The 22305-nt window shown below is 36.1% G+C and overlaps 1 protein-coding gene across 1 annotated transcript; it reads right to left on the reverse strand.

Moving 5' to 3' along the window:
- Positions 1 to 673: 673 nt before the first annotated feature.
- On the reverse strand, positions 674 to 19049 carry RHAG (Rh associated glycoprotein). Its single transcript, XM_054568798.1, has 10 exons — positions 18893 to 19049; positions 12216 to 12399; positions 11460 to 11610; positions 9717 to 9864; positions 8036 to 8202; positions 5731 to 5868; positions 5029 to 5150; positions 1780 to 1856; positions 1452 to 1525; positions 674 to 748 (listed from the first exon to the last, which is right to left on the reverse strand). The coding sequence occupies exons 1-10, from the start codon at positions 19047 to 19049 to the stop codon at positions 674 to 676; spliced, it is 1293 nt and encodes a 430-aa protein (XP_054424773.1).
- Between the last annotated feature and the right edge of the window lie 3256 nt (positions 19050 to 22305).

Below are 22305 nucleotides of genomic sequence, written 5' to 3' on the forward strand. Positions count from 1 at the left end.
GTAGATGGAGTTTCCTTCCAGTCTTTTTTTTTTAAGTACAAGTATGATACTTTATTGTTTTTATTTTATTTTCTATGAAGGTTAAATTTTATTCATTTTAAATGATTGTCTTTTTTTCAAATTTATGTCCTTCCCATTTTTGTGATGTTAGACATAATCTTTTTCAAGGTGAAATAATAACAGTTAGTAGTTTTTTTTTTTCATGTCCTTTCTTGATGAGATAAAAACATTGACAACTAAGGCTAGTCTCTCTATACATAACTCATATAGATTCTTGTAAACATCATTGTTTCATTGGCTTTAGTTTTATAATTTTTGGAACTGAAGACACAGTAACTGCATTTAAGGAACTGATATGATTAGAAAGTGTTGATTCTATGTAAATCTACCTCCATGGGGAAAAATTACATGAATATACATTAAATGTTCACCCTGTACCTACCCACTGGTCAAGATGAGTTTTGACCATCTATTTTATGAGTCATATTCTCTCAACTAAACAATCAGTAAATATCAAGAGACAGCACCAGATTATGTTAAGACCTTTTTACACTGAACATTTGAGGCTCAGGATCTTCCATTCTGGTCCATATGCTCATTGGCTGCTATTTGTTTATTTAAACTTGATTCTCTTATAGGTAAAGGTGAAGGAAGCTGAGGCAGAGGAATTGTATTAGAGTTCAGGTTCCAACTGGTTCTGGCCGCCATGTTCATGAAAATAATTGTCATGTTCTCTCCACCTAGGCACCTTGAAAGAAAACAAGATTAGTGTACTTTATAGATTCTTTTACTGGATTGGTCAGAGATTTTATTGAAACAAAGGCATTTTCCATAACTATTATTAATGCATAGAAAGAATAAGGTATAAAAATTAAGTTGGGGAAAAAAGAAAAGAACAAAAATATTTATTTCACTCACCTTGACTACATTCCTTTTTCCCAAGGAGTCCTCCCTGAAAATCCCATTGAACACACCCAAGCATCTCTCACTCATGTTTTGCAGGAAATAATTTGGGAGAAAATGTCAATGGAGTAAAGAGGTAGAAACCAGAGGATAGAAAGAGGCTCATGGTTTGTGATTCACAGAACTTTTTGTTGTGGACTCACTGAGTTTCTTCCACCTTCCATGTTCAACTAGTTTTTGCCCACTTTTCTATATTGTATAAAATTTCATGCCTAGGATCCCTGTTAGTTTTATGAGTAGATTTTTTAATAACTCTCAGAGAAGTGAAAGGGCACTTCTCAGCCTTTTCTTCATCTAATATTTACTTGGGAAAATACCATACCTTGTGGTTTTATCTGTGTGGACACATTGTCTTAATGTCTCTCTATAAATAGGAATTTCATCCAATTTCATCACATAAATGCACACACACATCTAGGCTTGAGGTGAGAGAAACTTTCACTAGTGGGATCATCATTTAAATCCTTATTTAGAACATTGCACAGTACCTCCCAAAAGACAGAATCATCATAGCAGTTCTGGTCAGATGGCTGTCCCCAGATAGGAAGTTTTAGAATTAAACCTGTGTAGGTGAGGAGAAAATAAGTCATGTTGTGATGCTGGAAAAGAAAACTTACTTGCATAAGTAATTAAATAAATACTTTCTTTTTAAAAAATACTTTCAATTAAAGTAATTAATGTTATAAAATCATCCCCTTGAGCCTACATGATTATTGTCAGAATTTAGCACATTTTCAAATTTACCAATCAATGTTTATGAATAATCTGTTATGCTGAGAGCATGTGGTACAGGGAAGTGTTCATTTTTATGCTGACCTGTGATCAGCCCTCCAACGGCTGCTGTTCCAATGGAAGAACCTAGAGCGGCTGCTTGCATGGCAGGGTTAGGATTCCTAGGAAGCCGAAAAGAAAGAATCATGCTTTTGCAGCAAGCAAATCTCATCTCCTGAAGGCGTGCCTTCCATCTTCAGGCCAGAGTGCAGCATTATACATCAGCAAACTTTTGTTACACCTTTTCTTTTTTATCATATATTTATTTTCTTTGAAACGCTTAATGTAAAAAAATTCTTATAAGCACTTAAACTCAAACTACCCTTTTCTTCAGAATGATGGAAAGATCTTCCTTAAAAAGTGCTTGGTATTTTCTAAAAATGTGGTGCCAGGTTTGATACATGATCTGATTCATTCAACAAATATTTATTGAGCGCTCATCCATGCCAGTTTCTCTTCTAGGCTCCGTGGATAGAGTAATATGCAAAACAAAAATGAGTTTTTCTCTCTCTTCATCCCATCCCAAAAGGAACTATAGTAAAATTCAGAAGTCAGTAAGGTCAGAAAAGCTCATTTTAGCATATATTGTAGAGACAACTCATTGAAAATACTAAAGTATATTGCTATATGTAATCTTAGAAATAGTTACTTTAAAATGAAATGAGTAAAAAAACCCTCAATTTTGGGAATGGAAGAATGTAATAATAAGCTATTGAAACACATAAGGATGTTACATGAGTGAAAAATGCACTAGAAATGTAAGAGTTCCTCACTCTTAGCAGACAATAAACAGCTGTTGAAAGATTGAAGAGATGATTACAGAAAAGGAAACAACTGGAAAAATGAGTATGTTGATGTTTCATCCTCATCATTAAAGGGAAAGAATGCACAAAATTCAAATTTTTTCTCTTTATATAAAAGATTTAAAATTTTTCTGTTACATAAAAAATTATAGAAGTAACACATGATCATTGGACAAATTTTAGAAACCACTAATTTAAAAAATGAAAGGAAAACATTTAATTTCCCTCAAATCCTATCAGTATAAAATGTAAAATATAAAGCAAGTACTTTTATAACAATGAATCATGTTATAGTACTAATTTTTAATGTCTTTTTATGTCAATAAATGTAGATCTGGGTCATAATTTTAGTTGCTACAGAGTATTACACTATATAAATGTACTGTAATTATCCAACTACAAGTTAGACATTTAGGTGCTTCCAATGTGTTATTTTCTTAAAAATGATGTGTGAATACATCCTCTTATAAACATTGTGGACTTGTCCAATAATTTCTCTAAAATGTAATCTATCTAGAAATGAGATTATTCATTAAAGGTAACAAACCACTAAAGGCTATTCCAAATTGAAAATATACAATCTCTATCCCCATTTCTCTACTTTAGTGACCATTTGATATTACTATTATTTTAATCGTTATCAATATAATAACTGAAGCACTGGTAATTTTTATTTGCATTTCTTTGATTACTAGTGAAGTTTACTATTTAATATACACATATTTGGTCTTCTTCTGCTGTAAACTTACTGTTAATTTTACCAGAATTTGCCAAGATCTTTAACAAGGTATTAAAACATATTTTTAATTAAAAGTGTTCCATGATGAAATAGGCTTGAAAAAACACTTGTTTAAACAAAATTAAAAACACTATTAAAGTTAGGCTGCATTATTTGCACGTGCATGCACACACACACACAGGTAAATCTCTGTAAGAATATTAACTTTTCATTGTCCTATGGTTACCAAGAAAACTGAATTATATGTTGGTATTCTCAATGGACACATGTGAGTTGATTGTCTTGGCTCTTGGATTAGGTGTTTTATGTGGTCCATGGAATGTGTGAATTTTACCCACTTGAATGGGCCTTCCACGACTTTCCTGCCACTGCAAATCCCACTGAATAAATTGAGAAGTTTTTATTGAACCTAGACCCAAGGACTAGACTCTCAACCATGAAACCTACCCCAAATCTGGCTGCCCAGTCAGGCCCAGCCTGCAAGCCAGATAGACTTGTTTTATTGCATCTGTGGAACTGGTCTAGGAAAGATGTGCAAGGATTCCACTATTCCTAATCATGAGGCACCCCTTAGTGTGTTTGCAGTGTTTATACACTAAAACACTTAGGAGCTAAGCTCATTGACACATGCTTTTATCACACTTGATTTGCATTAAAACACTAATGTTTGGTCTTAACATCCTGTTAGGTGCTGGAGAAAACTGAAAGAAAATGTGACTATTTGTGGAGCTGCCTTCCAAATTTGCAAAAGGAGTAAAAAAAAATTAAAAACTAATTAAAAAACTGATCAACCATATACACGAAAGAAGCAAACTTTCTGTTCAGTAGAAACTGTAATTAAGGAAGTTTCTCAAATATGTATCATTACTGGTCTCAATAGGGTTAAATTTCAATTGGCTAAAATAGAAAAGATTATTCTTTTCAACTTATGAAACTCAAGCTACAAACATTTTCAAACACATATTCACCTTTTATTCATTCTTTCAAATGGCTTTAGATATTGAGCATTTTGCTTCCTTCCTCACTTACTATGACCCTCCAACCTGTTTTGCATGGATGACACTCCTATTAAATTGCTTCAATCTTGTTGCCAAAAAGTGACAGCTGATGGTTTACGACATCACTTCCATTCTCCTGGATTTGATTGATAGCCATTCTTCCTCTGGCCACTTAAATAAACATTTATGCCCCTTTTGGGAAGAATCTAAGTCTGCTAGGGATTTTAAAGAATAAATAGCACAAGTCTCTCATTTTACAGAAGAGGAAACAGAACCAGAGAGGTTGAATGGCTTGTCAGGGGCCATATAGCTAGTTAGTAGTAAAGTTGGAGCCATATGCCAACCTTTCTGATTCTCCGGATCCAACTGCTTTCCATGTTATGGTAACTCATTCTTCTTTGTGTGAGTGGATGAAAATGACTGCTCAGCTCATCACATATGCCCTATGTGCCCCATTTTGTGGAGATCAAGAAAAGAGCAAGCCTACTGTAATCTGTGATTATCAAATTGTCCTATTTGCTAGGACACAGGTGCCTATAGTAGAAAAATTTAACACTGTTCATTTACACAAAAATAAATAATATTAGTTAAGATGCATCTTCCAATCAATTCTATTCTTTTCTTTAAGGACAATACTTATAAACTTTGGCCTGGACGCTAAAGAAAAAGACCTCTCATCACTGGATTCACAGTGTGAGAGAAAACATTATTGGATGGGCATGGGGGAGGCAGGAGAACCTGTTCTTTCACTCACGTGTCAGATGCTTCCATGGCCACTGCTACAATGCCTGCGAGGCCTCCTATCACACCGGGTAAGCCATGAAGGTTATGGACCCCACATGTGTCTTGGATCCTCAGTTTAGTAGCAAAAAGTGGCTAAAATTATAAAAAAAGAGGAAGATTTATTATTTTGTTAGACATATAGGACTCTACAATTGAAGTAAAACATCATTCAGGAAACATTTTATCTACAGTCCACTTCTCCATCCACATCTAAAACCACTTTAAGTATAAGAACCTCAATACATTGGTGGTGAAACTGTTCTTTTCAGTCTTTAGCAGATGATTTTGAAAGCAAGTGATTTCAAGTCCTACTCCTTAACTACTGATGATATCCTAAGTTCCCTTAAAAGGGCACAGAGTTTTCAATTACAAAAAGCAAACAAATATCAACAAAAACGTTAATGGAACTGCCCAGAGGAAAGGAACGTAGTACTTAACATTCAATCATACTAGGTTATAAATAACTGATATCAGACACTTTCCTGCTGCCCAAAAGAAGTCAGGAAAGAGCAGAAACATTGCACACTGAAATGTGATCATACTTTTGAAGACAAATGACTCCCAAACAAGGACAGGTGTTTATGAAAGGAATTTTCATAGCTTTCCTCTTCTGCTGGGATGTGAGAAGATGATGCTGCACTTTGAAGAGTGACTCAGCATCTGCCATACTTACAGTCAGAAACTTAAACCCAAGCACAGAGACCATGGCTGCAACGCTCCCAATGATCATCGCAATGAATGGGTGAATCGTCATGTCCGCACAAGTGCCCACGGCAACTCCTCCAGCAAGGGTTGCATTCTGAATGTGGACCTGTATGGAACACAGAAACAGAGTGAAATGTGCTGAACAGGCAGAGTTCAGAAGGACTGAAAGAATCCGGGATTAATGGACCCCATGGCACGTTCTTTATTTGAGAGGACTACTAATCCTTTTCAAAAAGGGTGTCCTTTTTAAATGTTGAAAGACTTTCTTCTGAGCAGTTGAGAGATGCTCTCTTTCTTGCCAAGATTTCTTGGTAGTATATGAGTGATTAGGTAGTGAGACCAGTGTGGGGAAGGATATGAGACAATAAAAGAACCTGTAGTGGAGGGGTGGGAGTGTGCAGATCAACGTTTCTGGCAGTGTTTTTCCTGTTGATGCTGTTTGGGAACGCATTTGTGGGAATATAGAGACGTTGAAATGCACACATTACACATGAAAGATGCCAGCTTGCACAAGTGTCACTATACTGAGAATATTTGAGGCTGGGAGAGAGTCACCAATTTGCGTTTACCAGAATTCCTCAGAAAAATCGTATTCTGGCTGTTCTGGCTGAGGAGGTAAAGCCATCAACACTTTTAAAAGAGAACCACTGAGTTGTACGCATGTTTTATTCCTTTTCATTTTTTAAAAAATTTTCCTTCATGAATCAATTTTTTAAGAGTTGAAATGTCCCTAGCTATGCCTGATAAAATGACAGTGTTCCTGTCCTCCCTCAGGTTAGGAGAAAAGAGTGGCTGCTCTGAGGACAACTCCTTCACTGTCATTTCTCTAGCTCATAGGCAGGAAACTCAAAGGACGAACTTGGGGGGTTTAAAAAATTGTTTTATTTTTGAATCACTTTAGACTATGTAAAAATGGCAAAAGTACCACAGAGAGTTTCCATAAGTCCTCCACCCAGTTTCCCCAATGGTAACATCTTACATAATCATAGCACTAGAAAATTAACATTGATATAATGCTCTTTAAGGTCTTATTAAAAGTTCACTAGTTTTCCCACTAATGTTCCTCTTCTTTTTTGGAATTTTTTAAAAAATATTTTATTTATTTATTTTCAGAGAGGGGAAGGGAGGTAAAGAAACATCAATGTGTGGTTGCCTCTTGAGCACCCCCTGCTGGGGACCTGGCCTGCAACCCAGGCATGTGCCCTGACTGGAAATTGAACCAGCAACACTTTTGTTCGCAGGCCAGTGCTCAGTCCACTAAGCCACACCATCCAGGGCTCTTTTTTGGAATTTTATTCAGAATCTCACATTACATTTAATTGTTATTTCTTTGAAAGGGATATTTATAGTTAGAAAGTAGAATTGACTTTCATCCTCCACACTTTTTTTCTACTCTTAACATGTCCTATTTCAGATTTTCTAAGAACTTGGAGACAGCTTTATTATTAAATAAAAATGTCTCATATCTTTGGCTTTTGCATGATTATATTCCCTTCTAGACAGTTTCTTGATAATACTTTTTAATTTTCCAGGGTACAAATTGGATGAAGAAGGGAATGGATATGTGATCTTCAAAATATTCCTCAAGGCCTGCAGTGTTGTGATTTGTTCTGGCAGCTCAGCAGGGATGCCGAAATGAGCTACCTGTCTGAGCAAACATTAGTGTTGTTTAGTGAAACTTCCATGGGGGTAAGGGAGTGCAGTTTGCCACCCCAAAATATGCTTTATTTTGGCATATTGATTATTTTAAGTTGGCTTATTTTAAGAAACAAAAGGCTCAGGAAGAACCTTTAACCTTCCCTCCAACTACCTAAAGAATTTAGATAGCAGATCTGTTGGGAAGAAAACGATGATCACAGATAACTACACTTTAATATATGAATGAGCCGTGACAGACAGGGAGAAACCTAGCAAGGCCCTTTTGATCAAAGTCCTTTCTGTGCCCCTGTTGCTAAGGATGTCCCAACAGACATTTGTTTACTAAACATTTGCTTCTCCATCTCCACGTGAATTGCTTTCTTCCCCTTTGAAGTCCAGACCACCACCCCCTGTTTCCCTTTAGTTCAAGATGACATATAAGCCTCAACTGCCCCACTCATCCTCAGGTCCCATATTTTTACAGATCCCTGAGTGTGCATACATAATAAAATCTAGTTATTTTCCCCTGTTATTATATCTCATGGCAATTTAATTCTTAGGTCAGCCAAAAGAACTAAGAGGGGAAAGAAGAAAAAGTTTCCCCTTCCCCACAAGGGTTACTATGGCACACGCACCATGTCCAGCTTGCCTCTGTGCTCCACGAGGCTGGAGAAGGCATAGGCTGTGAGTACGCAGGCAGCAAGGGAGAAGTATGTGTTGACGATGGCCATATACTGCTTGTTTCCGGCCTCAGCGATGGCCGAATTAAAGCTGGGCCAAAACATCCACAAGAATAGAGTTCCTGCAGTAAACCACAAAAATGGATATTAGTTTTTAATATGAAGGACAGTCCTGGAGAAACAGTTTGCCTTGGGTGCTGACAATGTCTCTACTTTTAGGCTTAGTTGTCTGACACTGGAAAAGCCAGCATAAACAAAAGTATTGGGTTGGCCAGAAAATTTATTCTTTTTTTCCTGTAAGACAGCTCTAGTAGTGCTTAGTTGTCTTTAACTTCATTCAAAACAATTTTGTTAGATTTTATTGTGTCAGCTGTCATACCGGAGTTCATTTAAAAAAATAAAAAATGGTGAATTTTTGTGTAGCCATTTTAATATTGAAGATGGAAGAAAATACAGAACATTGTTGGCATATTATGCTTTATTATTTCAAGAAAGGTAAAAATGTAACAAATGCAAAAACGGATTTGTGTGGTGTATGGAGAAGGTGCTGTGATTGATCGAACATGTCAAAAGTGGTTTGCAAAGTTTCATGCTGGAGATTTCTCACTGGACAATGCTCCATAATCAAGTAGACCAGAAGTTGATAGCAATCAATCAAATCAAGACATTAATTGAGAACAATCAATATTATACCATGCAGGAGATAGCTGACATACTTAAAATATCCCAATCAATCTTGAAAATTATTATTTGTACCAGTTTCATTATGTTAATCGCTTTGATGTTTGAGTTCCACATAAGTTAAGTGAAAAAAATTTCTTGACCATCTTTCCAACTGCTTAAATGTAGCAAAAACATTACTTTTTTTAAAAAACAAATAGTGACAGGTGATGAAAAGTGGATATTTTACAATAATGTGGAATAGAAGAGATTGTGAAGCAAGTGAAACGAACCACCACCAACCACACCAAAGGTCAGTCTTCATCCAAAGAAGATGATGTTGTGTATGTAGTGGGATTGGAAAGGAGTCCTCTATTACCAGCTCCTTCTGGAAAACCAAACAATTAATTCCAACAAGTATTGCTCCTAATTAGACCAACTGAAAGCAGCACTAGAAGAAAACCATCTGGAATTAGTCAACAGAAAACACAAAAACTTCCATCAGGATAATGCAAGACCACATATTTTTTTGGTGACCAGGCAAAAACTACTACAGCTTGGCTGGGAAATTCTGATTTATCTGCCATATTCAGCAGACATTGCACCTTTGGATTTCCATTTATTTTGATCTTTACAAAATTCTCTTAATGGAAAAAATTTTGATTCCCTGGAAAATTGCAAAAGGTACCAGGAATAGTTCTTTGCTCCAAAAGATGAACAGTTTTGGGAAGATGGAAATATGAAGTTGTCTGAAAGATGACAGAAGGTAGAGGAACAAAATGGTGAATATGTTGTTCAATAAAGTTATTGGTGAAAATGAAAAATGTCTTTTATTTTTACTTAAAAACTAAACAAACTTATTGGCCAACCCAGCAGTATTCAGAGGTTGTTCCTTGAAGATTGTGACTGCTGTGTTGGAGTTAACCTTCACTTGTGCCTGACCAAACAGACAAGAATCAGTTTTATCCCTACTCACCAATCATTGCAAACAAATCTGAGTGGTACACAGACTCCTCGTTGGCATGTCCCCTTCTCAGGCCTGGTCGATACAGGATGCCTGCTACAGCCAAGCCAAAGTAAGCCCCGAAGGCATGAATTGTCATTGATGCTCCAATGTCAGAGGCCTGATGGGGCAAAACATACATGTAAACCAGGTGAAACTGAATCTCAGTACAGGAAGAAAGTCAATGAAAGGACTGCTTTATTGGTTTAGCAATTAAAAAAAGTAGATCAGGAGAGAAAGAATGCGTCAGACAAAGGGGGATAAAACAAGATAGATACACAGAACTGATTTTTAATCTTAGGCCAGGTATTTCCTTGTGATGTGACTTTAGACAAATTACTATACTTCTCTGAACCTCAAGTTCTGTAAAATGGGAAAATGTTATCCAGCTAGCATAAATGAAACCATGTTTGTAAAGTGCTAGGTCCTTAGTGGGCACTCAATACATTTTGGATTGTGTCTCCAGGTTAGGGAGATTCTCTGTGAAATACTGTTCTTGTGCTTGATACAAAACAAAGATGATGTTTGCATTTACTTGACACTGCAGGCAAAGCTCACTTAATTGCAAATACGTGAAGCTTCAAAAAGCCTTTGTTTTTCCCGTATTTTATCACTCTGCTATATGATGACATGAAAATCAGCTTGAGGTCCAAGATTTATTTGAAGAAATGTATTTTAGGTCCCTCTTTGGGATGCAGTGTAGATTTGACACAATTATCTATACTTCTTGCCTCTAGAGGGAAAGTGTTCAGAGTGCGAAACCCAAGGCATTCCTCTGTCCTTATCAAGGTAGAAAAATTATACAGCTTTGTGAATTTATTTAAGATTTTCATACTCAATAAACTATGAACCTTTCAGGTCCAGCTTAACTGTCATTTCTTCAGAAAGTCCTACCTGGTTTTCATAGTCTAATTTCAATTACATTCTCTCATAACCCCCTCTACTTATTTTTTACAGTATATATTTTAATTTATAGTAATATTTGTGTGTGTGCACTCACATACATGCATATGCCTATGGGTGGGTGGGAAAATGTATGATTATTTGTTTGATGTCTGTCTCCTCCACTAGATTGTGAATTTTATAATGTTAGGGACCTTAACTATTTTGTTTGTCACTGAATCACCAACATATGACACCTAGAAAGTTTTCAGAATAATTGCTGTTTGATTAAATGTTCAATAGAAGCATACACAACATATTGGAGGGTGTCTAAGTATATTCTATTTATAATTCTTGGGGTACTCAATGAGATTTTCACAGTTAAAAAAAATTTGACTTAAGCTTTAACAAAAGCCTTGGGAAAGGCTATTCACCTACTAGTTGAAAAGAAAAAGCAATTGATCATTGATAAGAAGTATAATACAATAAAAAGAGCTTTGGAATTAGAAAAATCTGGTTTCAATTCAGATTCTAGCAAGTCATTTAGCATCTATAGTCATCGGAGTTTTTATTTATTTATTTATATGTTTATTTATTTAGGGAGGGTATAAATAGTAATAAAAATAACACCTAGCTTTCAAAATTATTGTGATGATGAAAAATGTTTATGAACCTCCTGGTTTACAGTAGGTACTCAAATAAATGAGGACTATTATTACTATCTGCTGTGGTATCACTCTTGCTGCATTTGTCCCTATATAGAGGGCTTCCATTCTGTGTGGTGACCACCACTGATGTCCATAGTTAGATAAGTATAAGTACTCTAACACTTACCTTAAACACCTCAGCAACCAGATGTTCATTGCCAGCAAAGACAGCAATTTCTATGATTGTCATTATCAGCATTTGGACTGGACTTATTTTTCCTAAGACAGCTCCAAAAGAAATCAGAACTGTGGCTGTACTGAAGTCTGCATTTATCATGCTGAGAGTAAAAGAAATAATACATTAAATAAAATGCAAACCCAAAATAAAACTGTGACTTGTAATAAATCATAGTCTCACTTTACACAGAGGGCAAGACCCTTATCACTGCCAGTCCCCATCGGTCACTTCTTCCAGGCTGTTTTTGTCCTCTCCCACTTTCTTACCCCTCCATTCATTATATGCTCTTTAGTTGCTCTAACATTTCCTAACAAACCTACCTGTTTGTTATCTTATTTGGGGTTTTAATTTATTTTTGTTGGTCTGATAAATGACATTTTCTAGAGTGCTCACATTTCAAAAATAATCTTAAAAAATGACTAATGATATATTTGTAGCTGAGATGGAAAGAATAATAATTTTATGCAAGGGGAGTTCTTATGCCCTTTACGTCAGGCCTGAATACCTGACACATAGATATTCAGGTATGATCCAGCTCAGCAGAGCAAGGTATTTTGCATCCTTGGATCCCAGAAATCTGCTATTGCTTAAAGGAGACAATTTGTCAGGTAGTTCAGCTTGCCAGCTTGTCTTGACTGACAAGAGATTAAAGAGAGAAACAATTGCTCCAAAAATAACAATGATTGAAAAGTGAGGGATCCCCACCTTTTGATTCCCACGTGAATTTTCTGTCCATGGCTGTGCAGGATCCCCTGTACAAGGGTGCCCCATTGGAGGCCCAGAGCAGCAATCAACAGGTTGATCCCCACACTGCTGAAGCCATATTTCTTCAGGAAGGTCATCAAGAAGCCAAACCCAACAAATATCATAACATGCACGTCTTGGAATACTGTAAAAGAGCAAAGGGGAAAAATCTCTGCATTTAGGGAGCACTAAGAGAGTGCTGTATCATAATATATCTCACTTATTAATGGATATAGCCTTTGCAAAGGACACTGCAAAGGGATAGCCTTGACTGGGCATCCAGAGGTTGCATTCCAATGCCAGCCAGGCTACTAACCTGCCACGAGACTGTGGGCAAGTTATTCAATATTTGAACTTTTGCTTGGAATACTATGTACTATCATACCAGCGTGTCTTTCATCCTCTCCCTGAAGAGTTGGCTTTTACTTTCCACTTGAGGAAATCTTTACAAAGCGCAGTTCAAACTTCACACCCTCTTATAGACTTTCCCAATATTTCAGGGAAAATTAATATTTCCTCTTGTCTTTCACACAGCTTTCTGTATATACCTTAGATTTAGCATCTGTCACATTGAATTGGCATTTATTTAGCATGCATCACATTGTAATAGTCTATGAGGCATCCTTCTTTTGTACTAGGTAGTGAGTTTCCTTATCGAAGAGATTAGGACATGTTCATCCATTGCTCAGCAGAATTAGGCATAAAAGCCTGCATATAATAAAAGAGGCAATAATGACTGAATGAATGAGCTATAGTCTCCATTAATCAAACGTGTACCAATAATACTACCAGTCCTAGAAATCTTACCAAATCGTTATTCAAGTCAAATGGGACAATGTCTTTGTTAGTAATTTCTAAACCAACATAAGGAAGGCTGTATTCTTTTGGGGAGCAAATACTTAACTTGGCATCTGGAGACATGAGCTCAGGTCCCCTTATTGTATCACATGATTGTATGACCTTGGGCCAGTCATTTATTTTCTGTGTGCTTCAGTGTTCTCATCTGCAATACTGAAAAATCCTATTTCACAGAGTGATTCTGAGTGGGATAACCCTCTGCAGGAGTGAGTACCAGTAATTCAGTGTATAAATAAAATGCATTACCAAATGGGAGATTGTGGAAATCACAAGCCATTCCCTCAAGAAACTTACAGCTTAGCTGGTGAGACATATATCTGACAGAACCATATGAAACTGATATTTTTGCATTGAAATTACCAATGAAAATGGTTCAAATATAGGCAATTTCTTAGCTCAACTTAATAGATACACAAAACAAATTGAGACAAAACTGGTAACAGGTATATTGATAAAACCAGAGATAAAAATATTAAAACATGTAAATGTTGAATTAATATTGACCACGGCAATGAGATGTTTAAGTGCAAATAGGCATGAGGGAGGACATGCCTAGAAGATATGTCTCAGAGGAAACTGATGTTAAAATCTAATTAATTTATCCAAAAGGTGGAGTCAAAATTTGAATTCAGGCCTGGTACCAGCAATTCCTCCATGAATTGAGCACTGTAGGGGTATAAGATAACCAAGGCGCAGCTTTGACCTCCCAGGTACTCAGAGACATGCCACTACCCCTTTGATCTCTCTACCTCTTTTCTACCATCTGGTTTAGGTGACAGAGAGTTTAGGGTGGGAACTGATGCCTCTCAGGTTTGTCTCCTTTGGGAGAGGCTCTTATGTACTGCCCAAACCCCTTCTCCTTTGGATCTGAAGGATTTATTCCTTTATTTTCTCTTGGCTATAGAGTGCTACTAGATGGCAGCGATAAGCTCTCAATTCTCTTGGGAAATGCTCTTGTCTTGTCAATGTCACAGCCATTCCCTAAGGTAGCCTCTGTCCAAGGACTGATTCACATGAGCATCCCCTCGCCCCAGGAAAGGACCACCTGCTGTTAGGTAATCCAAGCCTCAGAATTGTCTATGTGGTCAGCTGAAGTCATCTCTCTCTGCCCAAACCCTTCTGCTACCAGTGGGGACCCTCAAGGCATGCCCTAATAAAGTCTTTCAAGCTAATATCTGTCTTAGAATTTGTTTCTTGAGAAACCCAACCAGTAGTATCTTTCCTGTGGGTTTCACCCCACCCCCTGAAGAACTTTCCTGACTTTCTCCCTGACACAATTTGCATACCAGATCTCTTTAAAATTTTGCAAGTTAAACCCGATAAAAAAATATGTAGCATTGGTCACACTCAGACGTGGATGAAGAGCCTGGCTTTCCAAAGATTCCCAGCACTTGAAAATGGCCCCTTGGAAGCCTGGAACTTTAATGTTAAGTATTACTCTATGACAAATAACAGAATAGACGTCATAGATTAAGTCACCAGGGTCATTTGGTGGTCTTTCAGCCGGTGTAACATTTTTCTATGAGTGCAGCAAATGTAAATATAAAGAGAATGAGAAAACCAGGCCAATCTTTCATGACTCAGGCACACGCTAGAGGCATTCACTCTTTCTACCCAATCCATTCAGCACCTTTTAGCTACTCCATTGTTCCTTGAAGCCTTCTCCCTAGAGAGACAGTATGAGGACGGTGAGAAAGGAAACAACAGATTTCTGGAAATTGACCCTGGTCAGCAGCTTTGAGGGATGTTCCAGAGCAGAATGCTCTACAGTCAACTAACATCAACCTGTTTGTTTTTTTTATTTATAAGTGATCATATATGCTTATCTTTCTTTACAAGTTGTTTTTTCTACCATTTAATCTGTACATGTAAATATGTAATACACACAATGAATCATAAACTAAGAGTAGAATTTAGAGGATATGCATAACTTACTATCTAGCTATCGTTTTACTAAACCTTTCTTGGACAGTTTTTCCTTTTTAAAGGAAGGTTTGGATCACATGAAGTCCAAAGTCTCTTTCAGCTCCGCAATTTGTTTACAGCTACAGAAACAATAAAAATAAGGACCCAGTTCTACTGACTTCAATATTTTTTTAATTATATGATTTTTCTGAACATTCTTTTTTTGTTAGAGTACTTTTGTTTCTTTTGTAATCTACCAATTTTAAAGCAGTCAGCAACCCACTAATGCAAAAAACAAAAACAAAAACAAAAAAATCCCACAATGTTTTGTATAATTTTGTAATGGCTCACATTGATAGTAATAATTCTTCATATTCTGTCCCCATCCCCCTTTGAAGGAAAATGAGATCTTTTCTATGGAGGGAGGAATTTCCTGGATTAACTGTGCTCCAATGTTTCTTTCCCCTCTGATTTAATTCTTGTTAGTGCTTTCTGCTACTTAGGGGCTTAAGAACCTCATCTGTTATAAGTTGCTAAAGATTGTTTACAAAATTGTGAAAGCTCTTGACAGGTAATGGTTCTGTATAAAATATACGGATTAAAAGTTTATAAACAATGAGGATTGTGTACTATCTTTACTTCTGCTCTAAGAATGTGTGGATGGGGACTAGGGATAGGACCACAGGTTTAGTTTTGTGGTGCAAGACTTCCATTAAAGGAATAATCTTCTTTGTAGACAAAAAGTGGATTTCTTTAGTGGTTTGAAGTTTTGTGAAGTCTTTTGAGAGATTTTTAAGGACTGCCAAGATTTGTCTACATCAGATATTCTCAATAGGGGGCAATTTTAGCCTCCAGAATAAATTTGGCAATGTCTGATATTTCTGCTTTATTTTGCTTACATGTTTATTTTGCAATAGGATATCTTGCAAGCCTAGACACTATGACATCTTAAAATCAACTGATTATTCCAATTCACCTCTACCAGCACTGACAGCCAAGCAAACGGAAACAGAATACTTCTTTTCCTCTATTTCCTATGTTTGCCTGCTGCCTAGAATGTCCTCTCCAACCCTCCTCCAACCCTTCTTTACCTGGCCAACCAGATCCTCGTCTACACAGTGTTATCAGGCACAGCTGTGATATTGTGCATGTCCCTCTTATTTTATGTCATTTGTTTATATATTTATCTGTTTTGTTACTCCATGTGCTCACTTATCATTTATGTAAATAGGCCACTGAGCAAGCACTGCCAGTTTCAGAGTGGCTCACTCTTTCAGAAAAAAAGCGATGTAAGTCTGAGGGTCAAAATCATAAGGCGGCTTATCTATGAAAAAAAAGTCTCAGGAGAAAGTCTGGTATTTGCAATTGTAATTTAATATCCTAATTATTTATGAAAAACTAATAACTTTCACCAGACTATGACTGAGAACTGTTGTAACACACTGTGAGCTTCTTAGGCAGAGACTGAGCCTTCTCTAAGCTTGAATTCCTGCACTTGGCATAGTGAATGGTATAGGGAAGGCACCGCAAAAATCTGTAGACTTCAACATTGCCTTTTAATAAGTGAATATTTAATAATCTTCCTTCCAATGACTTATGCTATTTTATAGATTTTCTACAAATCAACTGTTTGAAATATAGGAAAAAATGTACATGTATAATCATAATCATGCACTTTCTAGGGTTACTCTACAAAATGTTTTAACCAGGGATAATAAAGCTGACCTGGAAGATTAGTATTAGCCACAATCTTAGGTCTTGAGAGCCACCTCCTGGAACAGAGATTTTAAAATTGTGTATAGACTGGGTTATGGACAGCATTTTGAATGAATGAAGACTGCCTTGCATGTGAAATTTCACTCTGTGTTCTGTTTAATGCCCTTCTGGGCTTGCAGGGACTTCTTTTGATTGAAGTCTCCTTCCCTTCCCCTACCCCCTATCCATGTCCTGGCCTGAATACCCTTATAGGTGGGGAAAAGGTCACAGTGACACAATGACAATAAATAGTCATTTATTGCTGCAGCATTTCATTGCCATCTAAATGTGAGTTTACGTGTGTGTACATAATTAAGTTAAATATAGTTATTTCTATAAATAAAAATATTAAGATGTATATACATACATGCTTGTATGTTTATAGTCTGTCTCCCTCACTGGAATGTAAACTTCATAAGGGCATGGATTTTGTCTGCTTTTTTCTGTTTTGTTTTATTCACTGCCTAGAGTCTAGGGCCCTGAAGATTGCTTTATAAGAATTGGAAGCTTAATAAATATTTTGTTAATTAATCATGAAATGAATGGATTTTTATTTTTACTTTTTTTTTGCAAGCAGAATATAAGGGTAATAGAATTGATATGCAATTAACAAAAATGACTATGTTTAGAAATTCTTCTCTCTGGCTTTTTCTTTCCCTCAAGTTCTGAATTGAAGTTTTACTTAGGAAATTTGAAGCTGGAACTTAGAGAGAGAATTCAGCTTGAATTATGCAAATTACAAAGCTCTTAAGATAATTTTATTTCAATAACACTCATCTTACATCACATTTTTGCATTTTATTTCTTATGTTGTGTTACAGTGTTTTATTTACATGTGGACCAGACAGTAGAATCTTCAAGAGATCATATTTGTTTTCTTTGAATAAGTTTGCTGTAGCACAAGCTTTGTATAGAACAAGAATACTTATTATATGAATAAATGAAATATACAAAAGCATATAGAGTTGAACAGCATTCTGTTCTGTTCGGTTTTTTCTAGCTTGAAAATTATAAAATTATTTAATTAAGAACCTTCTTGGACATCTAAGTAGTGTAAAGAGAACTAGACTTGGAGTCTGACTGTCTGACTTAATAGTTCTAATTCAACTTGCAGTCATGTATTTCGGCTGAGTCATTTAGCTCTAGATCCTATCTACATGCAAATACTCTCCACTTTACAAACTCCCTCAAAATATATAGGAGTAAGAAATGAATGTCAAATTGTTTTTTAACAGCTTACACATTTGTTATAAATATATAATAGGTATTGCTACCATTTTAAATAATTTTAACTTTTTAAAACTATTTGAGCCTCATATAAAAATAAACAATCTATATAACAGAAATATATTACCACCTCTCTCTATGGCTAATGAGGTAACAAACATGCCTGCTTCATCACAGGCAATCGGTGCATGTATGGTAGTTAGTAACTACTGTTATATTAACTATTTTATCGCTTGCTCTCCTAAACTTGAAATTAAAGTCCTTCTTTCCTCTGTCACAATTCCTAGGGAAGGATTTTACTTTTATAATATTAGCTGCTTAAAATTCTCATCGCAAAGGAATAAACTATCTTCCTTTCAGAATATTACAAAACCATGAGCACATTCTTTTTGATTAAAACTCTACTTATATCCTCTATCTCCCTAAATACTCCTTATTATCTTAGGACCCCCACATGAAAGCCTGGCTTCTCTTCTAAATATTACATTATGTTTCTACTCTCTTTCTACTCCAAAGTTAGGTTTGTACATTTGGTTGTTTGTTTGTTTTTTAATTGTAGGAAGTAATATTTTTATACCTTGGAGAACTAATGAATAATTCAAGGAAAAAAAATAACGTCATTTAGTAGCAGGTAGGCAACAAAAAAGATTAATCAATTATTTTAACTTTTGGCTTCTTGTTCTGATATCTTAATAAACACATATTCTATTCAAACACATTAATTATGGACATCAGATGCCATAGTATAAATTTATAATATCCTTATACTCATAACTAGCACATAATTCTATAAAAAGCTCCAATGTGAAGCTCCAGTAGTTATATTATTCAAAATTTCACATTCTGAGAACCTAAAGAACATAAAATATATAAGAAGTAGATTGCCTACTCACGAGGATATAACTCAATGAAACGGCCCGCATCTGTTGACTTGGTGCTGTTGGACTGCTGTTGAATGGTGTGATCCGTTTCGTACTGAACAAGTAATCCAAACAAAACAATCATGGCAACCTCCAGGCCAATGGCCATGAGAGGGAATGTGAACCTCATCTTTGTGGCAAGGCCAGAGGCGCACTGAGGGCTTCACAGGCTGTGGGAGGTTGATAAAAGCAGAGGGACTGCCCTGTATGTGGAATTAGACTGCATTTTAAAGACACGCCAATGATACTGCAAGAGAAAAAAATGGGCAAGACTGGTTAAAATGTCCTGCCCATTGGGGAGAATTTTGCTCTGTAATCAAATTGCCCTAAATGCCAGTTTGAAGTGCATTCAGGTTAGATGGGAAGAAGCCCGGGGAGGGAAATGATCTATTGTACAAAAGTGTCTTGAATCCTATTAACTTTAACAGACTTTTCTTTTTTAAATTTTAATTTTTAATTACAGTTTGTTTTCAATATTATTTTGTATTGGTTTCAGTTTTATAGCACAGAGGCTAGACAATCATATACTTTATAAAGTGTTCCCCCCAATATTTCCTGTACCCACCTGGCATACATAGTTATTGCAATATTATAGCCTATATTTCCTAGGCTTTACTTTACATCCCCATGACTATTTTGTAATTACCAATTTATACTTCTTAGTCCCTTCTCTTCTTTCACCCAGTCCCCCAACCACTCTATACTTTAGAAACCACCAGTCCGTGCTTTGTGTCTATGAGTGTGCTTAAATTTTGTTCATTTATTCTGCTCTTTAGATTCCACATAAAAATGAAATCAAATGGTATTTGTCTTTCTCTAACTGACTTATTTCACTGAGCATATTGCCCTCTAGGTCCATCTATGCTGTCACAAATTGTAAGACTTCACTTATTTTTATGACCAAGTAATATTCCATTGTACCACTTCTTCTTTATTCAGTCATCTCTTGATGGGCACTTAGGTTGCTTCCATATCTTGGCATTGTAAATAATACTACAGTGAACATAGTGCCACATATTCTTTCAAACTAGTGTTTTGGGTTTCTTTGGATATATTCCCAGACGTGGAATCACTGGGTTATAAGGCAGTTCCATTTTTAATTTTTTTGAGGAACCTCCATACTACTTTCTGCAGTGGCTGTACCAGTCTGCATTCTCACCAACAGTGCACAAGGGTTCCCTTTCCCCACCCCCTCATCTACCATCATTTCTTGATTGGTTGATGACAGTCATTCTGAGATGAGTGAGGTGGCCTTTCATTGTGGCTTTAATTTTCATTTCTCTGACAATTAGTGATGCCGGGCATCTTTTCATGTGTCTATTGGACATCTAGAGACACTTCTTGAGTGTTCCTTATGTGACTGGCACAGCTTGGCTCTATAGGCGACACAAAACTAAAGAAAGTATAGGATGTGTCTATTATTAACTTCATTAAGAAAGTTAATCTAGTTAGGAAGACAAAAATATAAGCCAATGATTGTATAAAACAGGTAAGCAATATAATAGTGGTTCTAGAAGTGTTAGGGAACAAAAATAAAGCAGCAATTTACTTTGTCTTGGGCCAGACACTAGCCTATGAAATGATATGGATGGGGCATTACTACAGGGAACAGACTGACAGATCTCAGAGGAGTAGACTAGCTAAAACAAGGTGAAGGGATTAGCCAAGGAACATATGTGCATAGCCCATGGACACAGAAAACAGTGTGGTAAAGGCCAGGGGAGGATGGGTGGGGGCTGGGTAGAGGTGGGAAAACAGGAGGAATATGGGGAATGTATGCAATAATGTCAACAATAAAAAATAAATATACAAAAATAAAATGGGCTTGCCTTGGCCAGGTAGCTCAGTTGGTTAGAGTGTTGTTCCTATATGTTGAGGTTGTGGGTTCAATTTCCAGTCAGAGCACATACAAGAAGCATAAATAAGTGGAACAAAAAGTCAATGTCTCTCTGTCTCTCAAATCAAGAAATACACTCTTTCAAAAATAGGCTTTACCAGTAAAATACATAGAGAGAACAGCATAAGGCTTAGTAGGACATGGCATGTTTGCAGAATAGCAATTATTTAAATAAAGTTGGATTATAGGAGAGATGAGGAGGAAAGCTTTGATCGTAGCCAGGCTGGCTTGTAAAAGGCCTTGTATTCAATATTACAGATGCTGAACATTGACTATTAGCCTACGGGCAATGGGGGAATTTAAAGGACTATGAGGAGTGGTTTTGCTTATTTGGGATAATATTTTTTTTCTTGAATCCTTACTCTGCTTTATACAAATGTAAATATAGGCACACACAAATACAGTTTTTAGTTTTAAAAAACAAGAGAGTGAATTTAATTGTGGACATGGCTAATCCTCTCTCTTCACAAATAGTCACGTGTAAATAAGATGTTAAATGATTCAAAAACGCTATTACGATTTTGCTTCCTTCCTGGAGTTGTCCCTATAGCAGAAGAGACCTATGTTTGAGAAATCATAGCTAGCAGTTAAATAACATTCATATCACTAAATTCCATTTTCAAAAGATTTTATTCAGAATGTAAATGAGGGAGAAAGCACAGATGACTGCTGGGCCAAATTCTACATCAAAACAAATGTTTATAAAAGAAAGAAGCAAGTTTGGTTTGTCTTGTTTTATTTTTCTAGTATATTTTTTCACAAGAGAACAAAAGACATTAGAACTAAATGATCTCTGATATTTTATAAATCTACAACTCAAATCTTTTGAAAATGGTTATTTCCATTGTTTCTTACAGGAAGGCCCAACAGAAGTGAGTTTCCATGCTAATTGTGGAAATACGCAAGGACAGTCCACACTTTGATATCTGCTCTTAGTGCTCCTGAGACTGCCAACAAATCATAAATACAAAGAATGTTAATAACTGTAAACTAAGCTTGTAAAAAAAAGTAATAAATTATACATTGAGAGAAGTTCTAAACTATCATAAATAAATATGGTTTATACTATTGAATATAATGATAAAGTGTTTTCTATATATTGGAGTATTAGACTTGTTGAGTAGTTCAGATTTTTTGCCCTTCTTTTGAGCATAACCTTCATATTGAAATAAGATGAGTCATGGATAATCTGGGAAAATAATGATTGCCTTCTTTTAACTCTTCACTCAAGCTGTTCTCTCTACATGGAGCAGTTTTTCCACACATTCTTTCCCCCGACCCCTGCTCCCCTCCCACATCATCTCTCCATTCTTGGATAAAAGGTGACTTCTTCAGCAAAGCCTTCCTTGACCTCCCATTTTAACCCAGCTTCTCACTGTTACCTCTCATTGAATAATGACCTTTTCTTTCATACTGCTTCCCATTGTTGGTTGCCTGTGTATATTTATGTGGTGTTTATTATTTATACGACATTTTAAAAATGGCTGTT

Source organism: Pteronotus mesoamericanus, unplaced genomic scaffold (genome assembly GCF_021234165.1).
Source record: "Pteronotus mesoamericanus isolate MK-2021 breed Mesoamerican mustached bat unplaced genomic scaffold, CSHL_Meso_final contig_20, whole genome shotgun sequence".
NCBI classification, from domain to species: Eukaryota; Metazoa; Chordata; class Mammalia; order Chiroptera; family Mormoopidae; genus Pteronotus; species Pteronotus mesoamericanus.